Source organism: Manis pentadactyla, chromosome 7 (assembly GCF_030020395.1).
Source record: "Manis pentadactyla isolate mManPen7 chromosome 7, mManPen7.hap1, whole genome shotgun sequence".
In the NCBI taxonomy this organism is placed as follows: Eukaryota; Metazoa; Chordata; class Mammalia; order Pholidota; family Manidae; genus Manis; species Manis pentadactyla.
In genome coordinates, this window is record NC_080025.1 from 45,971,748 (window position 1) to 45,996,502 (window position 24,755).

Below are 24,755 nucleotides of genomic sequence, written 5' to 3' on the forward strand. Positions count from 1 at the left end.
TTGTGTTTGGAGATCTGTGCACCTCCCTGGCCTGAGAGACCATCTCCTTCCCAAAATTGGGGAAGTTTTCAGCAATTACCTCCTCAAAGACACTTTCTACCCCTTTTTCTCTCTTCTTCTTCTTCTGGTACCCCTATAATGCAAATACTGTTCGTTTGGAATGGTCACATAGTTCTCTCAATATTCTTTCATTAGAGATCATTTTTACTCTCTGTACCTCAGCTTCTTTGTATTCCTCTTGTCTAATTTCTATTCCATTTACTGTTTCTTCTACTACATCTAATCTACTTTTAAATCCCTCCATTGTGTTTTTCATTTCAGATATGGAATTTCTTAATGATTGCATCTCCATCCTTAATTCATCCCTGAGTTCCTGAATATTTTTCTGTACTTCCGTGAGCATGTTTATGATTTTTATTTGAGCTCTTTTTCAGAAAGATTGGTGAGTTCAGTTTCATTTGGCCCATTTTCAGGTGTTTGTGAGATTTGTTTGAACCAGGTTCCTTTGATGTTTCATATTTGTATGTGACACCCTCTGTTGCCCAAATGGTCTAGTCTCTGGTGTTGCTCATCCCCTGTAGTGATGTCCAGTGTCACAGGGGAGCGGCACTGGTGTCTGGGAGAAGGAAAGAGCTGTTTCCTCCTTTCCAGCTGCAGTGCCTGTCTCCACTGTCAGAACCAGTGGGTGGAGCACACAGGTTTAAGCCTCTGTGCTTTGTGTCTATAGCTGCTGTAGGCAAGGCCTCCCTCTGGCTGGCCTGATGCCAGGGCAGGGACTGCTGGCTTGCAATTCATTGCCGGCAGGCCAGGAGTAAGGCACAGCAGGTGGCATATCACAATTGGGGGCCTCAGAGCTTGATAGCCAGGCAGGGGGATGGAGTGCCTGATGTTCCTGGAAGTTTCCAACCTGCTGGGCAGAGTGCACCCAGACAACCTTTTCCACCTATCCCTTTTTCTGCACAGCAAGCTCCATGCAAACCCCACCCCTTCAGCAGCATCTCACTGCTAGGAAGCCTCTTAGACTGCCCGCCTTTCCTTTGTCCCAGAACAGGCGGTAGTGGATTCCTGTCCTCTACAAATGGCTGGAATCTCAGTCTCTCCAAGTGTTCCACCTGTCTTAGCTTTCCAGTCCCACTAATCTCCAGAGCATCATGCAATGTAGGTTTATGCTCCCAAAGCAGATCTCCAGGGCTGGATGTTCAGCAGTCTTAGGCTTCCACCCCCCCCTTCCCACTCCATTTATCTTCCTCCCGCCAGTAAAGTCAGGTGGGGGAGGGGCTTGGGTCCCACAGGATCAAGTCTTTGGTATGTTACCCTGTTTTGTGAGGTCTGCTCTGTTCTCCAGGTATGCAGTCTGGTGCAGCCTTCTTTCCTGTTGCTCTTTTGGATTAGTTGTATTAACTATATTTCCATATTATATGTGGTTTTTGGAGGAGTTCTCTGTCTCACCTCCTACACTGCCATCTTGAATCTGTCTCAAGATAGTTGTTTTAAAGTCTTAGTCTAGTAAAGCTGCCATTGGATATTTTTAGAGATAATTTAGGATAAATAATAAAATAATTTGTTTTTTTCCCCTTTAAATGCCCCTTACTTTCCTGTTTATTTATATATGCTTATCATTTTTTTTGAACTCTGGACATTTGAATTTAATAATGTGGTAAGTCTAGAAATCATTTTCTACCTCTTCCCCATTTTTCTTATTTTGTTGTTTTTGTATATTTTACTTTTTAATCATTGTAGGCTCTCTGTGCCAGGTATCAGTGTGAGGTATAAACTTAACATTTTCTCAGGTCTTTTCCTTTCCTGTGTCTTTATTATGGCATATATGGTCACTTTCTAATTTTCCCTGGATGTGTGGTTGCTTTTGGATATCATAACTAACTTCTGGACTTCCAAAGGGGGAAAAAGAGAGAACTGAAGGAGGAACAAAGGGCAATAGCCCTTTTTAATCCCCAACTCATCACTGTAGCCTGAGTGAGAGGGACTTGCAACAGTGGGAGAAGGCTCAACAACAGAGGCTCCCCCACCTCTTATATGCATCTCTGTGAAAAGATGAATCAACTAGAAATTAAAGCACAGGTCCAATATTTGGATGTCAGGGTCCTTTTATCCCACCCTGGGTCCCACAAGCTATGTACAAGCCACTTTATAAATACACGTACAAGTGCCTGCCATGTATCTAGAATGAAGTGGCTGCTACTCTTCTAAGAGTGGCAACTGAGTGAAATTAACTGCAATTTGCTGTCTAGTCCTTCTCTTCTAAATTGCAATATTTAATAGACTACAGAATTCCAAAGCAGTTGCACCAAGCACATTCTCCTACTGCAACTGTTGTCTCTGTGGGGAGACAAATGCCTTTTGATTCCCATTCTGCCATCTTCCCAGAGTCTTACTGAATATTTTTCTTATCCTTGCCTGTGCTATTAGTGTGATTAATTTTTTCCCTTTGGCCTCTTTTAAGATTTTGTCTTTGTCTTTGAGTTTCTACAGTTTTATCATGATACACCTATTTTCAGCTTTTTAGTATTTATCCTGCTTGTGTCTAAGTTGCCTGGATCTTTGCTTTGGTTTCTGTCTTTCATTCTCAGCCACTTCAGATATTATTTTTCTTTCATTCTTTCTTTCCCATTATGGGTACTTTTGTTAATGTTCAACTGTTACTGGATATTCTTTTCTGTTTCTTTTTTTTCCCATTCTTTTTCAGTTTGCTTCTCAATTTTGGAAGTTAAAATTGACATATCTCAATCTTTAAATCTGATTCTTTTCTCAGTCATCTAATCTACTGAGGGGCTTGTGAAAGGCATTCTTCATTTCCTTTACAGTCTTTATGATTTCTGGCATTTCTTTTTGATTTTTTGTTAGAGTTTTTGCCTTTCTCCGTATGTTACATGTCTGTTCTTGCTTGTCTACTTTTCCATTAAAGTCCTTTCCATATTTTCAGAGGTATTTTAAATATTTAGTCTTGTAATTTAAAAATCTCTGTCATATCCAGACATGATTCTGATGTTTGCTGTATTTCTTCAAACTGTTTTCTGCCTTTTAGTATTTTTACAAATTTTATTAAAAATGACATAATGTCACAGGTAAGAACTCAGATAGGTAGGTCTTTAATGTGGCTTCTTTTATCTACTTAGGATTTGAGCTATATTTATTGTTTGTGATAGCTATAGATTTCACAGTCTAAAATGTCCTATGATGACCTCCTTTTTGTCTCTTTTATCTTTGAATTTCCCTAAATACTTACTCTTAAATAAGGTATATTTGCAAACCATCTGTTGTAATGTTATGGTATTATATAGAGTGCTGGTAATGTGGTGGTAATTTGTGGACATAACATAAGCATTCTATAATCCCATGATCAGATCTAAGGTTTATAGAGAGCCTTTTGTCTGAGACCTTCACAAGTGCTTCTCTGTTTTTCCTCCTGTTCCTTGGTTTATACTGGTTTATACTAGAGGGAGTTACTGTTGATATTTACCTTCTTCAGGGACATTTAGTCTCTGGTAAAGCTCAAGGTAGGTAGGCTCTGGTAAAAAATTTCTTTATGACAGGTTTTGTTAAAGACAACTGAATGCTCTTGGTGTATTGCAAAATGTTTACTTTTTCTTTCCCCTTCTGGAGACATGAGAGGATGTTTCTTCAGTCTTCTCTCTGAGAACCTGTTGGGACTACTGGAAGTAATACTCATTAATTGTGGAAGTCCCTTGAAAGCTGGATCCCCACAGTTTTTAACACTTTAGTGTTCTCATAGTGAACCTCTAGCAAATCCTAAATTATATGGGTTTTCTTTCCTACTGGTACTTGCTCCATTGTCAGGCTCTTGCTCTTGGTTTTTCTGCTCCTAGTAGGCTATAATTCTGTGTCCACCTTCCACAATTGCGGCTATAGCAGTTTTGCCTGTGATTTCAGTTGTTTGGTAAGTCAAACAATTTTTGATTTTCAGATTGTTCAGCTTTTTTCTTAGGACAGAAGTGACAACGTCCAAGCACCTTTCATGTTAGACTGTAAATGAGAAGTCCTTTCATGTCTTTTTTATTTGTTACTACTTCTGTTATTGACTTATCCTTTGTTAAACTGATAATTTATAGAATGTCATTTTGACCTCATTCTCATTTTCTTTTTTGAATAGATTCTAGTTAATTTTGTGGTGGTTGCCCTAAGTTTTACAATTAACATCTTAAAGAGTATAACTCTGTAGTTTAAAGCAATCCCACTTTAGGTTGACTAGTACACCAAAACAGTTCTGTGCAGTTATGTCCCTTCCTTTTTGTGATTTTGTTAGTAATTACATTATTAGGTGTTGTGTGTCCATTAACACAGATTTATGATTATTGTCATATGCATTTGTCTTTTAATCATGCTGGGGAAAAACTGGAGCTAAACAAGTACAATACTACCTTATATAAATCTATATACTTAACTTTATTTCTTTATATAGCCTCAAATTCTATCTATTATACTGTTACTATTTAATGTTTCAAACATTGTGTTTGGAATGCTTTACTTCTTTCATTATTCAAGGATATTTTGCCAAGTATAGAATTCTTGGTTGAAAGTTTTTTTCCCGAACATTTTAAATATGGTATCTCACCTCCACTGGCCTCCATGTTTTTTAATGAGAAATGTATTCTTACTCTTATTATGGACTCACAGTACATGTCATTTTATTTTACTGTTTTCAAGATTACCTTTATCTTTAATTTTGAACCATTATAATATACCTCTCCATTGTATTCCTTGCTTTTATCCTAACTTGAGTTACACCGATATTCTTATGTAAGTAGACTTATGAATTATCAAATCTGGAAATTTTTATCCATTATTTTTTCAGATTTTTTCTTTTCTATCTCTCCTTTGACTCCTATTATATGAAGTTGGTGCTCTTGATGTCCCACAGGTCTCTTATGCCTTCTTCATTTCTTTTCCTCTGACTAGATAATTTCAGTTGATCTATAAGTTCACTGATTGTTTCTTTCACAAGATCAAATCTGTTTGGAAAACCTCTAGTGAAATATTCATTTCAGTTCTTGTCATTGTCAGTCCTGGAATTTCTATTTGGTTTCTGTTGCTTTGTTCTTTCTCTTTATTGATATTCCTTATTTGTTGAGACACCATCTCCTTTGCTGTTTTTTTCCCATTATTTCTTTTGCTTTTTGGGTGCATTTAAGACAATTTATTAAGGGTCTTTGTCTATAAGTTTAGTTACTGCAATTCCTCAGGGACATTTTCTGTTAATTTTCTTTCTACAAATGATCCATGCTCTATTTTCCTTTGCATGCCTTGTAACTTTTTTTGAAAACTCTTCATTTTGAATATTCTTATGTAGTACTCTTGAAAACAGATTCTTATACCTCTTTTGTTTTTGTTGTTGCTCATGTGGGTTGTAGTTGTTCAGTGCCTTTTCTGAGCTACTCTTATACCCTATTCTTTGTTGTGTGTGATCTGATACCTTTTCTTTTAACTTGATTTTAGCTAGCGATTTATTAGAGATTTCCTTAAATGCTGTGCTTAAGTGAACTTCTGTTAACTCAGCATTCATTTGGCTGATGGAAAAATTAATTTCCCAGATTTCCAACAAACTTAATTCTATCCATTTTTCAAGTGTTTCTTTAGTAGGATATGGATTGCTTATTTCACCATATTTATTGATGTCATTATGTCTTTTTCTTTTTTTAATTTAATAGAAAGCTTAATCTATTTAAAAAATGGTGCATAGTTTTGTACAGGACAAGCCTAGCCATCTAGCCTAAATGAAGAGGGTATATAATAAGACTTAAGAAGAAATAGTGCCTCCTTAGAGTTAGAGTGCTAATCCACTAAGCTTATCCAAAGAGTGTTAGTGTTGTGTAGTTTGCCTAACATGGTGAGGAGGAATATACTGCCTTTTCATTCTTCCTATCATTAGTATGGGACTTTAACTTAAACAGTATCCTAGATATTAGTCACTTGATTAAACTACACTGTCTGTACTGATTCTGAAAACTAGATAATTTGTTTATTTTGTTATGGTTTCCATAAGTTTTGCTTTATGCAGATTTTAATGAACTTTTTAATTTGCCCTAAACTTTTATAAGGACTCAAAACAAAATTGTATATCATCATGATCCAGTCTCTTTAACTTGGTTTTAGCTTTAACTTCCTTCAAGAAGGTCATATTTTGGTAAGAAGAAAATAATTTATATACTTATAGTACAGGTTCTATAAATACTATAGTAGAGACACCAGGTGATCTGTGGCTTCTATGTAAGGAAACATGTCACTAAGGAGATGAACAGTTAAGGTAGTCCATGAAAAATTGTTGGTGTTTAAAAAAATGTTTTATGAAAAATATGGCAACTTAAAGTCATGTACAGAAACAACACAGGGTATATTTGGGAAACACTCTAGAATTCCTAATGGTAGAATATATAGAGATAATTTGGGGAAAGTAAAATTGTCATGATTGCTTGTGTAAAGGTTTAATTGTTAGACTTACATATTTGTGTTTTTAATCATATTCTCATAGTTAGAAAAAAGTGATAAAATCAGTGTTGACCCCCTTGTTTTACAGACTAGAGACTGGAAGTCTTAAGGAGATATTAATAATAATATGCCTGTAATTAACATTGATAGACCTAGGGCTAGAAATTATTCTTCCCACATATTCTGATCAATTGTGGGAAGTAACTGAAGTTTTAGAGTTGTGTGGCAATCAGATTGATGATATAATTTAGAAAGATTAATTAGTGGGAAAAATTGAAGTAAATTCTTCTCATATTCCCCCTTTGATTTTTATGTCTTGGTAAGTTTTTATGTCTTCTTGGCTGTCCAGTTGGTTGGCGTATAGTTGTTACAATAACCTCTTATGATCCTTTGAATTTCTGGGTTACCAATTGTAATGTCTCCTTTTTCACTTCTAATTTTGTTGATTTGATCCTTTTATTTTTGCTCTTTGGTTAGTCTAGCTAAAGGTTTTTAATCTTTTCAAAGAATCAGCTCTTTTGTGCTATTTTATTTTTTTCTCTAATATTTATTATTATGATGATTATTAATTCTTAAGTTCACTGTAATAGTGAGGTTCCTGATTTATCTAAAAATTTTTGGCTTAGCTTTTTAACTGAAAGGAGTGATTTAACATTAGGAAAATAGGGTAATATTTTAATGCAAAAGAAATATTAGACAAATGATCTGTTTCATAATTCAAAACCAGTTTAAATATTGTGATATAATACTTTAGACTCATGATAAAATATAATGTATTTTCTCAGTTTCATGTCTAGATACTAAAAAAGGATCCAAGCCATGTGCAGACCATAATTGTGATGCTACCAAAAGACTATCTAAGGTATGTTAAGTGAGGCTGGAGAAAAGAAAAAAAAATGAACATGCCCAGTGTGTAAATAAGCATCTTAGCTATTTATGAAGTACATCAAATCCCCTCCACAGTTTGGGAATTCAGCATTAAAAATAAAACTACATCAAATAAATGATAAGAATTTAATAGAATATTTTTATGAAATTCTTTGAAACGTAGCATTTTGTAACTATTAAGAAAGATGATGTTCCTATTTATTTGGCCTATTTGCTATCACAATTTATAATTATTCATCAGAGAGAATTCTCTTCATATTGGTTATCTATCCTAAATAATAAATTTTATTTATAATGATTATTAACTATTTTCATATTGCTCTAAACCCAGAATCCTGTATCTAAAATTATACTGTAAATTCCAGAAGCAATTTTATTTAGTCTTCTTTTTTACATTATTCTTAACATATCGTTCATGTTTAGTAAATTAGGAAAATATAGGAAGCATTTTCCTGTCTCTAATTACTCTCTAATGACCATAAGCACTTTGTAAAAAATAATGTTTTTAAAACATTCTCACTATTATAATTATAAAAAATTTCCTCTTAAAGGTATAGGTTTTGTATATTTATGTCATTATCCATTACTTTTGCCCAGTGAAATTCACTGGGGTATGATTTCTTCATTTATATCCACTAAGCCTCCTGAAATATAACTTTAATCATTAATGTATATATTAGCAGGTATTTCTATCTTAAAAAATTTCCTTGGAGGTTACCCCTCATCCCTAGGATAGATTTTTTTCTTTACTTTTGAAATAGGGGTTAAGTCTTGGGACACCATCAACAGAGATCAATTGATGTTATTTTTCTAATCCTATTTATTAATCCATGAGTAATGTGTTAATCATTACTTATTTATTACCTAATACATCTTTAGCCTTGTATCAATCTTTAAACTTTAAAATACTCATAGACCCTCAGCTGGTGTAATTTTTTTAGTGATGAGGTGGGAATGTATATTTAAGCTTAGAAATTAAGAGTAGTGGAAGGAAACTGACACATTTTACTGTTTTCCTTCATGTGGTGGTATCCATTTGTAGTTAATTCTTACATCACTTTTAATGTCAGTTTACTTCTACTTTGTAAATAGAAACACAGAAATAACAAATCAGACTTTCCTGAAAACCGTGAAACTTTCAGTTAGAAAGATGAGCAATTTCATTAACTCCATTTTTTCCTTTATAATGTTACTTCATTATATACTTAGATATACACTATATCCACAAATACTCTGCCTTGAGACTCTTCCAGTCATTTGGAGACTATTTTTTCTATATGTTTGTCTGTTTTACTTCCTTCCTTCTCTTCCCATCTCCATCCTTTTACCCTTACTCTTTAATTTCTTTTTTTGGCATAAAATGGTTTCATTTTAACTGTTATGGCAAAGTAAAGACCGTTGCTTTATTTCTTGGTAGTAATATAACAGGATAATATCTAGCATAGTAATAAAAATAATTCAGAATTTCTAGGCAAGAGTATTTTCATAGAAGCATTCTGGAGACTATTATTTACAAACCTGAAAACATATTTATTGATTTTATTCAGTTTTAAATGTTAGGGCATTTTCCTCTTTTATTAACTTCTTATTTATTACTAAATATAGTTCTTTGATTTTAACAAGGTTTAAGTAACTTGAAATTTCTCCCAAACTAAGGCAAGCCCAAATTAATTTTGGCATATTTTCCCCAGTGAAGATTTGACCCAAATAATGTTTTCTCAGATGCACTGTTTTCTTTCCCCTGTACCCTTCCATTGCTGTATTTGTCAGTCCTTACACCAGTACCAAACTTTCTTCTTTACTGTACTTTTTATAGCAAGCCCACACACAAACATGGCTGTCAGAGATCCAGCAGTCCCAACTATAGGGTAGTATCATGACACTTATGTGAATTCATCCTGCCAAAACCCCTTCCTTCCCTGGCTGTAGAGTTTGAAAATCCTAAAGCTGGGAGACCCCTGGACTGCATCCATCCATCCCCAACTACTGCATCAGCATGGTCCCAGCTGTTGCTCACCCTGGAGATTTCTGGATTGTGTCTCTCCTCCCACCGGAGAGATCCCAGCTTGTTGCCTATCTAAGAGCTCCACATAGAATGCCCCTTCAACACTGGCTACCCCACTGGTGCAGCCTTGGCTGGCAACCACATGGGACCTCCCCCAACTTAGACTCTATGAGCCTTGGCATTGGGCTACCCTAGTCCTTGCCATCCATCTTCCAGTCATCCAGACAAAACCAATAGGCATGAAAAGTCAAGCAAGGGAATGATCCTACACAAGGCCATATCTTCAAGACTGGAAGAGGTGGCCCTTTGGGCTACCCTATAGGAACACAGAAAGTAAAAAAATGAAGAATAAGAATATGCTTGAAACAAAACATGACAAAATTTTAGGAAGAGGACTAAATGAAGCACAGTTAAGCAATTTACCTGAGAGTTTAAAATGTTTATAAGGATGTGTACAAGACTTGACAGAAGTTTCAATGAGACTTGTTCTCATTCTTCTCAATGAGAATCTCTACAAAGAAAAAAATATGAAAACAAATTATACCTTAAGAATACAATAAATGAAATAAAAAATAAACTAGAGAATCAACAGCAGATTAGAGGTTGCAGAAGAACATAAGCAATTTGGAAGAGTATGGAAAGCACTCAAGTTGAACAGCAGAAAGAAAAAGAGATAAAAAGAAATGTGTATAGGTTAAGGGAGCTCTGGGACATCAACTGTCCCCATATTCATATTATAGGAATCCTAGAAGGAGAAGAGAAAAATGGGTGGTAAATTATTTAAAGAAATAATAGCTGAAAGAATTCCCTAACCTTGGGAAGGAAACAGACATCCAAGTCCAGGAAGCACAGAGAGCCCCAAATAAAATGAACCCAAGGAAATCCACACAAAGACACATAATAATAAAAACATCAAAGATCAAAGACAAAGACTCTTAAAAGCAAGAGAAAAATGAGTTACCTACAAGGGAAACCCATAAGGTTATAAGCTTATTTTTCTGTAGAAATTCAACAGGCCAGAAAGGAATGGCATGATACATTCAAACTGCTGACAGAGACCTACAACCAAAAATACCCAACAAAGTTATTCTTAATTGGATGATAGATGAAGAGTTTCTCAGATAAACGCAGGTTAATCACCACTACTAAACCTATCTTACAATAAATGTTAAAGGAACTTCTCTAAGAGGAAGAGGAAAGGTTACAACTAGAAGAAATTTAAAAAAATTCATTGGTAAAGGCAAACAGATAGCAAAGGTAGTTGACCAGTCACTTAAAAGGTAGTCAGAAGGGTCATTGCTCACAAGAGAAGAGAGCAGGATAGGAAGAAAAAGACAAGAGAATAAAGACAACAATGAGAAAACATTTAACAAAATGGCAGTAAGTTCATACCATCAATGCTTATTTTAAGTGCAAATGGACTAAATGCTCCAAAGGACATAGGGAGTCTGGATTAAAAAGCATCTATATGCTGTTGACAAGAGACTCACTTCACACCTAAAGACACACACAGACTAAAACTTAAAATATGGAGAAAAGATATTCCATGCAAATAGAAATTTATAAAACTGGAATAACAATACTTGTATTGCACAAAATAGATTTAAAATGCAGACTTAAAAAGAGACAAAGGAGGACATTATATACTGATTGAGGACTCAATCCAGTAAGAAGATAAAACAATTGTAAATATGTACCCAACAGAGGAACATCTAAATACATAGAGCAAATAATAACAGACATAAAAGGAGAAATTTACAGTAATACAAAAGTAGCAGGGGACTTTGACCACACCTATACCAATGGGTAAATCATCCAGGCAGAAAATCAGTAAGGAAATAGTGGCTTTGAATGACACATTAGATCAAATGGACCTAATAGATACATATAGATCATTACATCCAAACACAGCAAAATACTCATTCTTTTCAAGTGCATATACGACATTCTCCAGGATAGATCACATATTAGGCCACCAAGCAAGACAATACATTTAGGCAGATTGAAATCATACCAAGCATCTTTTCCAACCACAACAGTAAGAAACTACAAATCAGTTACAGAAAAACTGGAAGAAACAGAAACACTTGGAGGCTAAACAACATGCTGCTAAACAACTGATGGGTCAATAAAAAAAGAGAACATCCAAAAATATTTGGAGCAAAGTGAAAATAGAAATAGAACAATGTAACATCTTTAGAATGCACCAAAAGCAGTTCTAATAGGGAAGTTCGTAGTGTTACAGGCCTACCTCAAGAAACAATAAAATGCTCAGACAATGTAACCCTATACCTGAGGGAACTAGAAAAAGAAGAACAAAGCCCATAGTATAAAGAAGGAACTAATAAAGATCATAGAAATAAATAAAATAGAGACTAAAAAAAAAAGTACAAAGGATCAGTTAAACTAAGAGCTGGTTCTTTGTAAAGATAAAATTGATAAACTTTTTGCTAAAACCATCAAGAAAAAGAAGATTCAAATAAAATCATAAATAAAAAAGTTAAATCTTACACCACAGAAATACAAACAGTTGTTAAGAGATTACTATGAAAAATTATATGCCAAAAAATTAGATAGCCTAGAAGAAATGGTTACATTCCTGGGAACATGCATTTTCCCAAGACTGAACCATGAAAAAATAGAAAATCTGAACAGACTGATTACTAGTATCAAAATTGAAGAAGCAGTAATCAAAAAACCACCAACAAATAAATGTCCATGATGAGATGGAGTCACAGGAGAATTCTACCAAGCACTTAAAACACTTAAAAGAATTCATACCTACCTTCTTAAATTACTCTAAAACGTTGAAGGGGAAAAAAAGCTTCCAAACTGAATCTATGAGGTCAGAATCACCATGATTCTAAAACCAAAGACACTACAAAAAAAGAAAATTAAAGACCAAGATACCTGATAAATATAAATGCAAAAAATCTTAGCATACCAAATTAAAAAATACATTAAAAGGGTCATTTACCACAACCAAGTCAGATTTATTCCAGGTATGTGGGGCTGGTTCACCATCTGCAAATCAATCAGTGTGATACACTACATTAGCATAAGGAAGGATAAAAACCATATGGTCCTCTCAATAGATACTGAAAAAGTATTTGACAAAATTGAGCATCCATTCACGATAAAAACTCTCAACAAAGTGGTTATAGAGGGAATATACTTCAACATAATAAAGGCAATATATGACAGACCCACTGGTAACATATTCAATGGCAAAAATTTGAAAGCTTTTCCTTTAAGATTAGGAACAAGGCAAAGGTGCCCATTCTCACCACTTTTATTTAATGTAGTACTGGAACTCCTGGCCATAGGAACCAACAAAGAAAAAACTAAAATAAAATGCATCCAAATTGGCAAGGAAGAATAAAAATGTGAATATTTACAAATCACATGGTAGTGTATTAGAAAACCCTAAAAACTCCACCAAAAACTACTAAAATTAATGAATTAGTACTGTAAAGTCACAGGAAACAAAATCAATATACAAAAATCTGTTTCATTTCTGTATACAAATAATGAACTAACAAAGAATTAAGAAATAATCCCATTTACATCACAAGGAATAAAATATCTAGGAATAATTTAAACAATGTAAATGATCCATACTCTAAAAACTATAAGAAATTGATGAGAGAAATTAAAGAAGACATAAATAAATGGAAAGTTATTCCATACTCATAGATAAGAAGAATCAATATTATTAAAATAGCCATACTGTCCAAAGCAATCTAGATATTTAGTGCAGTCCCTCAAAGGATCAATGACAGTTTTCCCTGAACTATAAATTTGTATGGAACCACAAGAAACCCTGAACATTCCAAGCAATCTTGAGAAGGAAAAAAGCTGGAGGTACCACAGTTCATTTCAAACTATACTACAAAGCTACAGTAATCAAAATAGTAGAGTACTGGCACAAGAACAAATACATAAAGGGAAGAGAATAGGGAGCCCCAAAATAAATCCACACCTGTATTGTCAATTAACATATGACATAAGAAGCAAGAATATAAAATGGCGGAAGACAGTCTCTTCAGTAAATGGTGTTGGGAAAACTGGACAGTTATATGCAAAAGAATTAAAATGGATCACTGTCTTATGCCATGCACAAAAATAAACTCAAAATGAATTAAAGATCTACATTTAAGACCTGAAACCACAAAACTTCTAGTAGAAATCATAGGCAGTAAACTCTTGCACATCAATGTTAGTAGTTTTTTATGGGTATGTCTTCCCAGGCAAAGGAAACAAAAGCAAAAATAAACAGGTAAGACTACATCAAACCAAAAAACTTCTGCACAGCAAAGGAAACCATCAGCAAAGTGAAAAAAATCCTACTGTATGGTAGACTATTTTCAGATAAGAGACTAATATCCAAAATATGTAAAGAACACATACAACATAATGCCAAAAAATACCAAATTACCCCCTCAAGAAAATAAAATGAAAAAAATAACAGAACCTGAATAGACATTTTTCTAAAGGAGACAGTATAGAAGGCCAACTGGTATATGAAAAGATGCTCTACATCACTAATCATCTGGGAGATGCAAATCCAAACCACAATATTACCTCTCAGCCATACAGAGTGGCTAATACCAATACGACATGAAATAAAAAGTGTTGGTGAGGAAATGGACAAAAGGGAACTCTCATATAGTGCTGGTGGAATTGCAAATTGGTGCAGCCACTATGGAAAGCAGTATGGAGGTTTCTTAAAAAACTAAAACTAGAAACACCATAGGACCCAGCAATCCACTTCTGGGTATTTACTCAAGGAAATAAAATTCAGTAATCTGGAAAGGTATATGCACTCCTGTTTATCACAGCAGTTTTTTTTTACAATAGCCAAAATATGTAAACAACCTAAATGTCCATAGATAGATGAATAGATCCAAAACACATAGTACATATAGGCAATGGAATATTACTCAGCCACAAGAAAGAATGGAATCTTGTCATTTGCAACAACATGGATGGGCCTAGAGGGTATTATGCTAAATGAAGTAAGTCGGACAGAGAAGGACAAATACCATATGATTTCATCTTACTTGCAGAATCTCAAAAATGAACAAACAAAATGGAAATAAACTCAGATACAGGGAACAGACTGCTGGTTCTCCTAGGCAAGAGTGGTGGGTGACTAGGTGAAATAGGTGAAGGGGAAAAAAATAGAATGTCTAATATGTTGCTCTAGGTGATGGTTACATGAGTAATACACACATGTCAGAATTAAGCTATATACTAAGATTTGTGCATTTTATTGTAAGTACTTCAGCATAAATTTTTTAAATTATAAAATTATGTCTATGTATTTTTAAATCATCTATATTTTTTCATCATACGGTCTAGTTTTGTGAAATATATAAGTACATATAAAAGAATGAATGATCTTTAGATGTAGGGCTGTAGTGTTTACTAATTAAGTAAATGCGGGTGATAGTATTGTTCATATCACCTTGTTAGATTTCGATGTTATTTTTCTTGTAATAGGCCAAATAGTAAATATTTTATACTTCATAGGCTGCATGGTTTCTGTCTAAATCAAGAAATCTGCCATCGTAGTGCAGAAGCAACTATAGACAATAATAAGTAAATGGGTTGAGCTGCGTTTCAGTACAACTGTATTTACAAAACCAGGTGGCTTGTTAATGAGGCATATAGAATTTTTCAACCTTTGTTCTATTTCAGTCTTTGCTCTACAATAATTTTTTCCTTATTTTTTAAATGTAGTTTTAACATTGCTAGAAAAGGGTTAAAATTTCCTGTTTTGATTGTGGAATTTCATTTCTTTAATTCTGTCATTTTAAAATCATTCCTTTTGAAGCTCAATTTTAGGCATATATATATTTATAACTGTTATGTCTTCCTTGCGATTTCTTTTATCCTTACAAAATGTCATTTTTAACTCTTGTTCTCAAATTTTATGTAAAATTGTTATTTTAGTCTTATGCTTAACTGCTTGCAAGGAAAATATGTTTCTATTTAGTTTCAATTTGTCTATGTCTTAATATTTAAAATGCATGTCTCTGGTAAACAATATAATTTACCCTTTTTCCTCCCAAGAAAAAACTTTAATTGGGGTATTTATTCATGTAACATTTAAAGTAAATATTGAAAGAATTGGATTTATGCCTACTTTCTACTGTTGTTTCCTTATTCCTTTGGTATTTGTTTCTCTTTTCCTTTTTCATTTTGTACATGTATCTTCATAGTTTTATTTATTTATTTATACTGAGATATAAAGACATATAACACTGTAATAATTCCATGTGTGCAAGATAATGATTTAATAGATGCATATATTACATGATTACCATAATACCCATCACCACCCATATTTGCAAGCTTTTTTGTTGTGATGAGAATTTTAAGATCTATTTTCTTAGCATCTTTCAAATATACAATACAATATTGTTAACTTGAGTTACCCTGTTGTACATTACATCATCAGACTTCCTTATCATATAGACTAATCCCCCCTTATCCCTGGCTTTGCATTCTGGGGTTTCAGTTATTCAAGTTCAGTCACAGTCCAGAAGTAGATGATTCTCCTCTTTATGTATCAGAAAGTTAATAGTAGCCTGACACTGTTCCAATGCCTCCCTTCATCCCATCACACAGGCATTTTGTCATTTCACATCATCTGAGAATGAGATGGGTTAATACAGTATAATAAGATATTTTGAGAGAGAGAGAGAGAGAGAATTGTATTAGTTCTTTGTGTATTAGATATAATGCATTGTATTGGATTTAATGTAATGCATATACATTGGATATGATGTCACTAATTAGTTCTTTATATGTATGGGACAAATCCATATCAAATATACAATTTGAAAATGTTTTCTTTCATACTATAGATGTCTTTTCATTTTGTTGACTGTTTCCTTTGCTGTACAGAAGTTTTTTAGGTTTATGTAGTTCTGCTACCTTGTTTTTGCTTTTGTTGACTTTGCTTTCAGTCTCAAATCCAAAAAAAATCATTGCCATGACATATGGCAAGGAGCTAAACCCCTTTCCTACTGGGAATGTTATAGCTTCAGGTCTTAGGTTCCACTCTTTAATCCATTTTGAGTTGGTTTTTGTGTATGGTGTAAGATTGTGGTCCATTCATTTCTTTTTCCATATGGCCATCTTATTGTGGTTTTGATTTGCATTTCCCTGATGGTTAGTGATGTGGAACATCTTTTCATGTGTCTGTTGGCCATCTGTATGTCTTCTTTGGAAAAATGTCTACTCAGGTCCTCTTTTCATATTTTAATTGGGTTATCTGCATTTTGTATTGAGTCATATGAGTTCTTTTTATCTTTTTTATGTTACCCCGGATTGGATATACCATTTGTGAATATATCTCCCATACTGTAGGTTCTTTGCTTTGTTGATGATTTCCTTTGTTGTGTGGGAGCCCTTTAGTTTTATGTAGTCCTACTATTTTATTTTTGTTTGTTTCCATTGCCCAGAGAGGTGCATCCAAAAAAAAAAAATTCTTCATGGTGATGTTCAAAAGATTACTGCCTGCAATTTCTTTTTTTTTTTTCTTTTTTTTTCTTTTGGTATCATAATCTACAATTACATGAAGAACATTATGTGTACTAGGCTCCACCCTTCACCAAATCCCCCCCCACAAACCCCATTACAGTCACTGTCTATCAGCGTAGTAAGATGCTGCAGAATCCCTACTAGTCCTCTCTGTGTTGTACAGCCCTCCCCGTGCCTCCGCCCACATAACACATGCTAATCGTAAGGCCCCCTTTCTTTTTCCCCGCCCTTATCCCTCCCTTCCCACCCATCCTTCTCAATCCCTTTCCCTTTTGGAACTGTTAGTCCATTCTTGGGTTCTGTGATTTTGCTTCTGTTTTGTTCCTTCAGTTTTTCTTTGTTCTTATACTCCACATATGAGTGAAATCATTTGGTATTTGTCTTTCTCTGCCTGGCTTATTTCACTGAGCATAATATCTAGCTCCGTCCATGTTGTTGCAAATGGTAGGATTAGTTTTCTTCTTATGGCTGAATAATACTCCATAGTGTATATGAACCACATCTTCTTTATCCATTCATCTACTGATGGCCACTTAGGTTGCTTCCATTTCTTGGCTATTGTAAATAGTGCTGCGATAAACATAGGGGTGCATCTGTCTTTTTAAAACTGGGCTGATGCATTCCTAGGGTAAATTCCTAGAAGTGGAATTCCTGGGTCAAATGGTATTTCTATTTTGAGCATTTTGAGGAACCTCCATACTGCTTTCCACAATGGCTGAACTAATTTACATTCCTACGAGGAGTATAGGAGGGTTCTCCTTTCTCCACGACCTCACCAACATTTGTTGCTGTTTGTCTATTGGATGGTAGCAATCCTTACTGGTATGAGGTGATATCTCATTGTCATTTTAATTTGCATTTCTCTGATGATTAGTGATGTGGAGCATCTTTTCATGTGTCTGTTGGCCATCTGAATTTCTTCTTTGGAGAACTGTCTGTTCAGCTCCTCTGTCCATTTTTTAGTTGGATTATTTGCTTTTTGTTTGATGACATGTGTGAGCTCTATATATGTTTTGGCTGTCACCCCTTTATGGGATCTGTCATTTATGAATATATTCTCCCATACTGTAGCATACCTTTTTGTTCTATTGATGGTGTCCTTTGCTGTACAGAAGCTTTTCAGCTTGATATAGTCCCACTTGTTCATTTTTGCTTTTCTTTCCCTTGCCCAGGGAGATATGTTCATGAAGGAGTTGCTCATCTTTATGTCCAAGAGATTTTTGCCTATGTTTTTTTCTACGAGTTTTATGGTTTCATGACTTACATTCAGGTCTTTGATTCACTTTGAATTTACTTTTGTGTATGGGGTTAGACAGTGATTCGGTTTCATTCTCTTACATGTAGCTGTCCAGTTTTGCCAGCACCATCTGTTGAAGAGACTGTCATTTCCTAATTGTATGTCCATGGCTCCTTTATCATATATTAATTGACCATATATGTTTGGGTTAATGTCTGGGATCTCTATTCTGTTCCACTGGTCTGTGGGTCTGCTCTTGTGCCAGTACCAAATTGTCTTGATTATTGTGGCTTTGTAGTAGAGCTTGAAGTTGTGGAGTGAGATCCCCCTGACTTTATACTTCCTTCTCAGGATTGCTTTGGCTGTTCAGGGTCTTTGGTGGTTCCATATGAATTTTAGATTTATTTGTTTCAGTTCATTGAAGAATGCTGTTGGTAATTTGATCGGGATTGCACTGAATCTGTATATTGCTTTGTGTAGGATGGCCATTTTGATGATATTAATTCTTCCTAGCCAAGAGCATGGGGTGAGTTTCCATTTGTTAGTGTCCTCTTTAATTTCTCTTAAGAGCATCTTATAGTTTTTAGGGTATAGGTCTTTCACTTCCTTGGTTAGGTTTATTCGTAGGTATTTTATTCTTTTTGATGCTATTGTGAATGGAATTTTTTTCCTGATTTCTCTTTCTATTAGTTAATTGTTATTGTATAGGAAAGTCACAGATTTCTGTGTGTTAATTTTGTATCCTGCAACTTGGCTGAATTCTGATATTAGTTCTAGTAGTTTTGGATTGGAGTCCTTATGGTATTTTATGTACAATATCATGTCATCTGCAAATAGTGACAGTTTAACTTCTTCTTTACCAATCTGGATTCCCTGTATTTCTTTGTTTTATCTAATTGCTGTGACTAGGACCTCCAGTACCATGTTGAATAACAGTGGGGAGAGTGGGCATCCCTGTCTTGTTCCCGATCTCAGAGGAAAAGCTTTCAGCTTCTCGCTGTTCAGTATGATGTTGGCTGTGGGTTTATCATATATAGCCTTTATTATGTTGAGGTACTTGCCCTGTATGTCCATTTTGTTGAGAGTTTTTGTCATGAGTGGATGTTGAATTTTTTTGAATTATATTTCAGCGTCTGTGGAGATGATCATTTGGTTTTTGTCCTTTTTATTTATGCGGTGGATGATGTTGATGGACTTTCGAATGTTGTACCATCCTTGCATCCCTGGGGTGAATCCCACTTGGTCATGGTGTATGATCCTTTTGATGTATTTTTGAATTCGGTTCGCTAACATTTTATTGAGTATTTTTGCATCTACGTTCATCAGGGATATTGGTCTGTAATTTTCTTTTTTGGTGGGTTCTTTACCTGGTTTTTGTATTAGGGTGATGTTGTCTTCATAGAATCAGTTTGGGAGTATTCCCTACTCTACTATTTTTTGGAAAACTTTAAGAAGAATGTGCATTATATGCTCTCTGTAGGTCCGATAAAATTCTGAGGTAAATCCTTCTGGTCCAGGGGTTTTGTTCTTGGGTAGTTTTTTGATTACCGATTCAATTTCTTTGCTGGCAATTGGTTTGTTTAACTTCTCTATTTCTTCCTTGGTCAGTCTTGGAAGATTGTATTTTTCTAGGAAGTTGTCCATTTCTTCTAAGTTTTCCAGCTTGTTAGCATACAGGTTTTCATAGTATTCTCTAAGAATTCTTTGTATTTCTGTGGGGTCCATCATGATTTTTCCTTTATTGTTTCTGATTCTGTTGATATGTATTGATTCTCTTTTTCTCTTAATACGTCTGGCTAGAGGCTTATCTATTTTGTTTATTTTCTCAAAGAACCAGCACTTGGTGTCATTGATTTTTTTCTTTTCTTTTATTCTTCTCAATTTTATTTATTTATTTATTTATTTTTTGTAGATAATTATTTTTTATTGAAGGGTAGTTGACACACAGTATTACATTACATTAGTTTCAGGTGTACAACATAGTGATTCAACATTTATATACATAACAATTCTAGGTACCAGCTATCACCATACCAAGCTGTTACAATATCTTGACTATATACCTTATGCTATACATTACATCCCGGTTACTTATTTATTTTATCATTGGAAGTGTGTACTTCTTTTTTTTTTTTCTGTGAGGGCATCTCTCATATTTATTGATCAAATGGTTGTTAACAACAATAAAATTCTGTATAGGGGAGTCAATGCTCCATGCACAATCATCAATCCACCCCAAGCCTAATTTTTGTCAGTCTCCAATCTTCTGAGGCATAACAAACAAGTTCTTATATGGAGAACAAATTCTTACATAGTGAATAAGTTACATAGTGAACAGTATAAGGGCATTCATCACAGAAACTGTCGGGTTTCCTCATGCATTATGAACTATAAACAGTCAGTTCAAATGTGAATACTCATTTGATTTTTATACTTGATTTATATGTGGATACCACATTTCTCTCTTTATTATTATTATTTTTAATAAAATGCTGAAGTGGTAGGTAGATACAAGATAAAGGTAGAAAACATAGTTTAGTGTTGTAAGAGAGCAAATGTAGATGATCAGATGTATGTCTGTAGACTATGTGTTAATTCAAGCTAGACAAGGGGAATAAAACATCCACGTATGCAGAAGATTTCTCTCAGAACGGGGGGGGTGAGGTTCTAAGCCTCACCTCTGTTGATCCCCAATTTCTCACCTGATGGCCCCCCTGCGACTGTGCCTGTCTTAGGTTGTTCCTCCCTTGAGGAATCTTACCCATCTCTGGCTAACCAGTCATCTTCTGGGGCCATACAGGGAAATGTAAAGTTGGTAAGTGAGAGAGAAGCCTTATTGTTTGAAATGGTTAGCTTTTTATTTCTTTGCATATTTATGTCCTGTAGCTTCTATGCCCAGCATTTGTCTTGAGGTTTCTTTACCACTTGGAAGAATTATGATACTCGGTAAATTTGATATGAGGCACGAATTCTATTTAAGGGTTGTAACTAGGAAGGAAGAAGAAAAGCTATAGAAGTAGCAGGCAGAAGAAAACATGGGAAGATTGATTATTTCTTTGACATATCTTCTTGTAGAGTAGCTTCAGCATGTATAGGTTTTAAACTACTACTTAAATTGCGAACACACATTAGCATAATAGAAGTATAGTTACATAACCAAAGCATATCTGTAATTACCAGCCATCTCCAGTAAAACCAAGAGAACCAGTTAGGCACCTTAGGCATTTGTGAAAACTTATCTATGATATGGTGGATAATGTCCAACTGAACTTGAACAGTCTGAGAGAAATCAGACAAATTAACACAACCCATTCCTGGGGAATGTTCACATCCCTTATGTTCTTTTAACAGTAAGTAGTCTGTAGTTGTAAGATTTTGGAGTGCTACAATTTGCACTTCTCCTAATTCTTGGTTGAGTTCCAACAGTATAGATCCAGTCAAATTTGTTGTTTTACTGTATGCACAGGCCAGCTTAGATATTTCCTTCCTCATTCCCATGGCAAGTCCAGGAACTGGTGGGATGAGTGCATCTACAGCTGTAGCAGTGCTTGGATCTTTGTTGGGGTTTTTTGATGATCATCTTCTGGCATGAGTCTTCCAGAGAGTGCTGATGTTGGAAGTTCTTTTTCATATCATATCTTAGTTGATTTTCGTGGTAGCCCAATTAGGCTTTGATCCTCTGTATAAACACAAACAGACCCTTTGCCTACACTTTTATATGCCCTTTATACCCTTGTGTAGAACTCATTGGAGGTTACCACACAGGAACTGCCCTTTTTTTTTTTTGTTATCACTAATCTACACTTACATGACAAATATTATGTTTACTAGGCTCTCCCCTATACCAGGTCCCCCCTATAAAACCCTTTACAGTCACTGTCCATCAGCATAGCAAAATGTTGTAGAATCACTACTTGCCTTCTCTGTGTTGTACAGCCCTCCCTTTTCTCCTACCCCCCCATGCATGCTAATCTTAATACCTCCCTTTTTCTCCCCCCTCTTATCCCTCCCTACCCACCCATCCTCCACAGTCCCTTTCCCTTTCGTACCTGTTAGTCCATTCTTGAGTTCTGTGATTCTGCTGCTGTTTTGTTCCTTCAGTTTTTCCTTTGTTCTTATATTCCACAAATAAGTGAAATCATTTGGTATTTCTCTTTCTCTGCTTGGATTGTTTCACTGAGCATAATACCCTCCAGCTCCATCCATGTTGCTGCAAATGGTAGGATTTGCCCTTTTCTTATGGCTGAGTAGTATTCCATTGTGTACATGTACCACATCTTCTTTATCCATTCATTTATCGATGGACATTTAGGTTGCTTCCAATTCTTGGCTATTGTAAATAGTGCTGCGATAAACATAGGGTGCACTGATCTTTCTCATACTTGATTGCTGCATTCTTAGGGTAAATACCTAGGCGTGCAATTCGTGGGTCAAATGGTAAGTCTGTTCTGAGCATTTTGATGTACCTGCATACTGCTTTCCACAATGGTTGAACTAACTTACATTCCCACCAGCAGTGTAGGAGGATTCCCCTTTCTCCACAGCCTCGCCAACATTTGTTGTTGTTTGTCTTTTGGATGGCAGCCATCCTTACTGGTGTGAGGTGATAACTCATTGTAGTTTTAATTTGCATTTCTCTGATAATTAGCGATGTGGAGCATCTTTTCATGTGTCTGTTGGCCATCTGTATTTCTGTTTTGGAGAACTGTCTGTTCAGTTCCTCTGCCCATTTTTTCATTGGGTTATTTGTTTTTTGTTTGTTGAGGCGTGTGAGCTCTTTATATATTCTGGACGTCAAGCCTTTATCGGATGTGTCATTTTCAAGTATATTCTCCCATACTGTAGGGTTCCTTTCTGTTCTATTGATGGTGTCTTTCGCTGCACAGAAGCTTTTCAGCTTAATATAGTCCCACTTGTTCATTTTTGCTGTTGTTTTCCTTGCCCGGGGAGATATGTTCACGAAGAGGTCACTCATGTTTATGTCTAAGAGGTTTTTGCCTATGTTTTCTTCCAAGAGTTTAATGGTTTCATGACTTACATTCAGGTCTTTGATCCATTTTGAGTTTACTTTTGTATATGGGGTTAGACAATGGTCCAGTTTCATTCTCCTACATGTAGCTGTCCAGTTTTGCCAGCACCATCTGTTGAAGAGACTGTCATTTCGCCATTGTATGTCCATGGCTCCTTTATCAAATATTAATTGACCATATATGTCTGGGTTAATGTCTGGATTGTCTAGTCTGTTCCATTGGTCTGTGGCTCTGTTCTTGTGCCAGTACCAAATTGTCTTGATTACTATGGCTTTATAGTAGAGCTTGAAGTTGGGGAGTGAGATCCCCCCTACTTTATTCTTCTTTCTCAGGATTGCTTTGGCTATTCGGGGTCTTTGGTGTTTCCATATGAATTTTTGAATTATTTGTTCCAGTTCATTGAAGAATGTTGCTGGTAGTTTCATAGGGATTGCATCAAATCTGTATATTGCTTTGGGCAGGATGGCCATTTTGACCATATTAATTCTTCCTAGCCACGAGCATGGGATGAGTTTCCATCTGTTAGTGTCCCCTTTAATTTCTCTTGAGAGTGACTTGTAGTTTTCAGAGTATAAGTCTTTCACTTCCTTGGTTAGGTTTATTCCTAGGTATTTTATTTTTTTTGATGCAATTGTGAATGGAGTTGTTTTCCTGATTTCTCTTTCTGTTGGTTCATTGTTAGTGTATAGGAAAGCCACAGATTTCTGTGTGTTGATTTTGTATCCTGCAACTTTGCTGTATTCCGATATCAGTTCTAGTAGTTTTGGGGTGGAGTCTTTAGGTTTTTTTATGTACAGTATCATGTCATCTGCAAATAGGGACAGTTTAACTTCTTCTTTACCAATCTGGATTCCTTGTATTTCTTTGTTTTGTGTGCTTGCCGTGGCTAGGACCTCCAGCACTATGTTAAATATCAGTGGAGAGAGTGGGCATCCCTGTCTTGTTCCTGATCTCAGAGGAAATGCTTTCAGCTTCTCGCTGTTCAATATAATGTTGGCTGTGGGTTTATCATAGATGGCCTTTATTATGTTGAGGTACTTGCCCTCTATTCCCATTTTGCTGAGAGTTTTTATCATGAATGGATGTTGAACTTTGTCAAATGCTTTTTCAGCATCTATGGAGATGATCATGTGGTTTTTGTCTTTCTTTTTGTTGATGTGGTGGATGATGTTGATGGACTTTCGAATGTTGTACCATCCTTGCATCCCTGGGATGAATCCCACTTGGTCATGGTGTATGATCCTTTGATGTATTTTTGAATTCGGTTTGCTAATATTTTGTTGAGTATTTTTGCATCTACGTTCATCAGGGATATTGGTCTGTGGTTTTCTTTCTTGGTGGGGTCTTTGCCTGGTTTTGGTATTAAGATGATGTTAGCTTCATAGAATGAGTTTGGGAGTATCCCCTCCTCTTCTATTTTTTGGAAAGCTTTAAGGAGAATGGGTATTATGTCTTCCCTGTATGTCTGAAAAAATTCCGAGGTAAATCCATCTGGCCTGGGGGTTTTGTTCTTTGGTAGTTTTTTGATTACCGCTTCAATTTCGTTGCTGGTAATTGGTCTGTTTAGATTTTCTGTTTC

General features: G+C 35.2%; 1 protein-coding gene across 1 annotated transcript in view; it reads left to right on the forward strand.

Moving 5' to 3' along the window:
• Positions 1-24,755, forward strand: part of ZPBP (zona pellucida binding protein) — a 157,727-nt gene that overhangs the window by 62,064 nt on the left and 70,908 nt on the right. The window contains exon 6 of the mRNA XM_036918832.2: positions 7,248-7,324. Within this exon, the coding sequence (XP_036774727.2) occupies positions 7,248-7,324 (77 nt within the window). The remainder of the gene's footprint in view (positions 1-7,247; positions 7,325-24,755) is intronic.